This window comes from Psittacula echo, assembly GCF_963264785.1.
Source record: "Psittacula echo genome assembly, chromosome: 4".
Lineage (NCBI taxonomy): Eukaryota > Metazoa > Chordata > Aves > Psittaciformes > Psittacidae > Psittacula > Psittacula echo.
This window is the reverse complement of record NC_137738.1, coordinates 26340898-26345730: the sequence shown is the minus strand read 5'-3', so window position 1 is coordinate 26345730 and position 4833 is coordinate 26340898. Positions and strand designations below refer to the sequence as shown.

The window sequence follows — 4833 nt, the reverse complement described above, 5'->3', positions numbered from 1 at the left end:
CCGTTTCTGATCTAATTAAACAAGATAGGTACTGTGCAAGAAAGCTTACCTAGGTGCTTTAGAAAGAGCTCATACGTCTAGGCAAAACACAGCCGTTTGCAGAAGGCAAATAACAGATGTTATTTTTCCTTCTCCTTCTTATTGAACTGTTGCTGCCTCCCTACCCACCGAGCCCTACAGCTTTACACCGCACATTACACCCTGCCCTCAGGAGGCGGCGGTAGCCGCCGCAGCGGCACTGGCGGTACCGAAGCCCCCGCACACGCCTGACTGGGATGCCCGTCCTCCAGCACCGCTCCAGCAGCAACGCGGCACCCAAACACACACAAAGCACCACAACAGCGCCACAGCGCCGCACGCCTCCCCCATTCTGCGGGTGAGCTGACGGGGCCCGGCCCAGAGCACAACACAAAACACCCGAGCCCACACCCCTGACCGCCACCCGCCCCAAGCGCAACGGCTCCAGCGCCCGCACCGCGCAAGCGCCGCAGCCCAACGGCCACGCGCGTGCGCAGTGCCGCCCGTTCCCCACGCGCGCAGGCGGAAGTCAGGGCCGTGCTCTGCCGCCCGTCTCCGCGTACCACGCGCTCTACCGCGCCGGGCACGCGTGGTCTGCGCGTGCCCCCCGCCGTCGGCGCGGGTCGCTGCGGGAGGGGCATGGCGGCGGGGCGGCAGGGGCTGGGAGCGGCGCTGTGCGCGGCGCTGCTGGCGAGGCTGGCCCTGGTGCTGTACGGGCTACACCAGGACGGCGCCATGCGCGTGCCGTACACCGACGTCGACTACCGGGTCTTCACCGACGCGGCGCGGCTGGTGACCGAGGGGCGGTCGCCCTACGGACGCGCCACCTACCGCTACACCCCGCTGCTGGCCTGGGTCCTGACGCCCAACGTCTACGTCGCCGAGGTCTTCGGGAAGCTGCTGTTCGTGGTGGGGGACCTGGCGGCTGCTGTCGTCGCCTACTGGGCCCTGCGGCGCCGGGGAACCACCGCCGGCCAGGCCTGTGGGTGCTGCGCCGCTGCCTGGCTCTTCAACCCACTGCCCATGGCCATCTCTAGCCGCGGCAACGCGGAGGCCCTGGTAGCGCTACTGGTTGTCGCCACGCTGTATTTGGTGGAGGGGGGCAGCGTAGGGAAGGCCGCGGTCTGCTATGGACTGGCTGTGCACATGAAAATATACCCGCTGACCTACGCGCTGCCCATAGCGCTCCACCTGCAGAGTAAACCGTGTGGCGGGAAAGGGGCAGGGGGTGGCAGAAACCCAAAGTTTACATTAATAGCGTACCCCTGGCGGCTTTTTGCAAAGGTATTGAACCGTGATGTGCTGCTTTTTGGTGCGGTTGCTGGATCTGTGCTGGCTGCCTTGACTGTTGTGTTTTACTGCCTCTATGACTGGGAGTTTTTGAAGCATGCCTACCTCTACCACCTGACCAGGAGGGATATCCGTCATAACTTCTCTCCCTACTTCTACATGCTGTACTTAACTGCAGAGAGCAGATGGAGTTTTGCCCTTGGGCTTGCAGCATTCCTGCCTCAGCTGCTTTTGCTCCTGGTTGTGTCCATAGCGTTTTACAGAGACCTTGGCTTCTGTTGTTTCCTTCACACTGCAGTTTTTGTGACTTTCAACAAAGTATGCACGTCCCAGTACTTTGTCTGGTATCTCTGCCTTTTGCCCCTCATAATGCCTAGTGTTAAGATGTCCTGGCATCGTAGTGTGCTGCTTCTCTTCCTGTGGCTTGTTGGACAAGGCCTGTGGCTTGCTCCTGCATATTTTCTGGAGTTCAAAGGCTATAACACTTTTTTACTTATATGGTTGGCAGGCTTACTTTTCCTTCTTATTAATAGCTTCATAATTGTTCAGATTATTTCACATTATCAAAAAAAAGCACATGTTCCAAAGAAACTCAAACAGTTGTAACAGGCCAAAATCCAGAAACAGCTCTACTGGCCTTGATAAGGCTTTTCATACCACCAGCACTTTGTTTAATATCAGTGTGTGTACATTGAACTAAAACATGTTGTACGTAAGTGATACTGTATCAGGGGCACTGATTGGTCTGAATTGCCCTGAGCAGCCCCCGTCCTCCCGTGAGCAGTGGCTGCAGGGGTACCTGTCTCTCATGTGCACCTTTAAACTACATTGTAACCTCTCCAGCACTGTCTTCAGCCCTGTTTCCTGCTGCCCCTGAGAGGACTCACTGGAAGGACCCTGGACCAGTTCATCAGTTACCCATATGCCTAGGGCTGTGGGTGGACTCTGTTACCAGCACCCATCTTCATGTGCGATCCCCAGACACAGTGTGACTGCCCTGGCCAGTGCGGGTATGGCATGTGCTGGGGTCACCGCAGCTCCTGCTTGTACCTCCTCATGGGACAGCCTCAGTCTTCTTACTTCCTGGCCCACTTTTTCTCATTGTCACTTTACTTGTTGAGGACTGTGACCTTTGTCTAGGAAAACGTGGAAGATTGTCAAACTTCAACGTCCCCTTATAGTCTTGTACGTTCCAGTAAGTCGGTGGGGTGTTCTACAAGGGTTAAGCTAATGAATTAATATAAGGCAATCACTGAACATGTACGCTGGGCTTTATGTTTGCTTTTCACAGTAACATTTTAGCTATACAATGTTTGTGGCCTGTAACTGATGTTTCTTCAATGAAGTAGGAAAGAAAGTGGTTGTTTCATACAGATCATTAACTCCTTGAAACCTTTAATTTATTGCTTGGATTTTTTAACATTTATTCCCCTTGCCATAGAGGAAGATTTTTCCAAATACCTGTCTTAGGTCACAGAGATATATAAAGCAAAAATAGTTGTGTTTCTTTCTGCCAAGATCTAGAAAATAGGCCACTGCCTTCTTTCTTTGGGCAGGTCTTACAGATGGGGCAATGATTTCCTTCTGGATTTTATGAAGGAAGAACAATTTCTAACACCAGTTTGTTTGTATCTTCCACAAGAGGTTTATCAGTCTAAAGACTATTGGCTTCCACACACAGTTTAGTATGTGGTTTTATATTGATCATCAAAACATTTTGTATGTGTTATCAGGGTGTCAAGAGAAAGTGTCCCATGTGAGACATATATTTTCCCATATAGAGTTTGCCATGCCCAGTTAGTGTTTAACCAGAAGACTGAAGAGGCTGTTCTGCGCCTATACCTCTACCCCATCCCAACATGCAGCCAATAGCTTGTTTTTGCTCACAAGTGATTTTCTATTACCCATTATATATTCTTCTGTTTCAAACAGCATATTTTCTTTCTCCAAAGTAGATTCATACCCCTTTAACAGACCTTATGCCACTTGCAGACCTTCCCACATCCCCATTTTTTCCTCCTGTCAGGAAAGAAACCACATGAAGCCAAAAGGCATTTCCAGCCTTAAAAACCTTAAGAAAGGCGGCATTTTGAGTTTGTGTGTCCATGACAGAATTGTAATGGGGTTTAGGTAAGAAATAATTTCCTATGACAAATTCATTCTCAAATCATTAGTAATAGCTAAAAGCTAAGTCTTTTTGAGGCCTTCAGAAGGCAAATTCTTTGGCAACAGGGCCTGTAGAGTACCTTCCATTTGCAGGTCAATGCCTGCCCTTTAGCAATGATTTGAGAAAGTCATGCATAAATAAGTTATAAAAAGGTTTCTATGTAAACTTAGATTTACAGTCATCAATTTAATAATCCAGTATGAGTCCCTCTTTTCACAGTTGTTTTGTAAGTGAGCTAGTGTCGTGGTTTAAGCCCAGGCCGTAAATCAGAACCACGCAGTCTACTTCCCCCCCACACCTTTCTTCCCTCCGCTCCTGGAGGGACGGGGAGGAGAATCAAAAGAATGCAGCTCCCACGGGTTGAGATAAGAACAGTTTAATAACTAAGGTATAACACAAATCACTACTGCTACCACCAATAATAATAATGATAAAGGAAATAACAATCAAGAGAATACAACCGCTCACCAACCAGTACCTCACCCCCACCCTGCCATGATCCAGCCCTTCCGGGGACCCTCAGTTCTACATCCCAAGCATGACGTGCTGTGGTATGGAATACCTCTTTGGCTAGTTTGGGTCTGGTGTCCTCTCCCTGCTTCCTCCCAGCTTCTCCTCCTCCCTGGCAGAGCATGAGACTCACAAAGTCCTTGGTCAGTCTAAACATCAGTGTTATCAGCTCTGTTCCCAGGCTGAAAATCAAAATCACAGTGCTGCAACAGCTACTAAGAAGGAGAAAAATGACTGCTGCTGCTGAACCCAGGACAGTATCCACCCCTTATTCCATACCATTCACGTCATGCTCAGATCCCACATATTCAATATACCATCACTTTCATCTCAGTGCACTGTTACCTGAGTGCACGGACCAATCCCTATAAAGCTGCTGAGTCCATTCGGTCCATGATGGTGGGCTCCATCTCTTGTAACAGTCTTTCAGAGCAGGAGAGGCCCATTGCAAAGTCCACCCCTTGATCATGAGTCCATCTCTGTGTTGCATCTCTGCCCTGATGGCCTGAAGTGTCATGGGCCCATCAGGCTCAAAATAATTCACCCTCCCCTGCAGCAGTCTCCGCAACTTGTCGCTGGGGACTCCACACAGCTGCCTTCCATCTCCGATGCTTCCAAAGCACTGGAGGGGCCCAGTGGATTAGATACTCGCCCATACTGTCCTACACACCATGACACTCATGACTGTCCAGCCTTGGGGAAAACCTCTCGGTCCCCCTGTATTGTCTAAACCCAGACACGACCCAAACCTGACTCTGCTTAACTTTTGGGATCAGACAAAATGGCCGTGGGTAAAACGCACTCTGTGTGTGTGCCAACATGGTGATCCCCATCACAATCAGCAGGCA

At 50.6% G+C, this 4833-nt stretch overlaps 1 protein-coding gene across 1 annotated transcript; it reads left to right on the top strand.

Moving 5' to 3' along the window:
• Positions 1-657: 657 nt before the first annotated feature.
• Positions 658-1914, top strand: PIGM (phosphatidylinositol glycan anchor biosynthesis class M; the record flags this gene model as incomplete). Its single annotated transcript, XM_080615866.1, has 1 exon — positions 658-1914. The coding sequence occupies one exon, from the start codon at positions 658-660 to the stop codon at positions 1912-1914; it is 1257 nt and encodes a 418-aa protein (XP_080471992.1).
• Positions 1915-4833: the final 2919 nt, after the last annotated feature.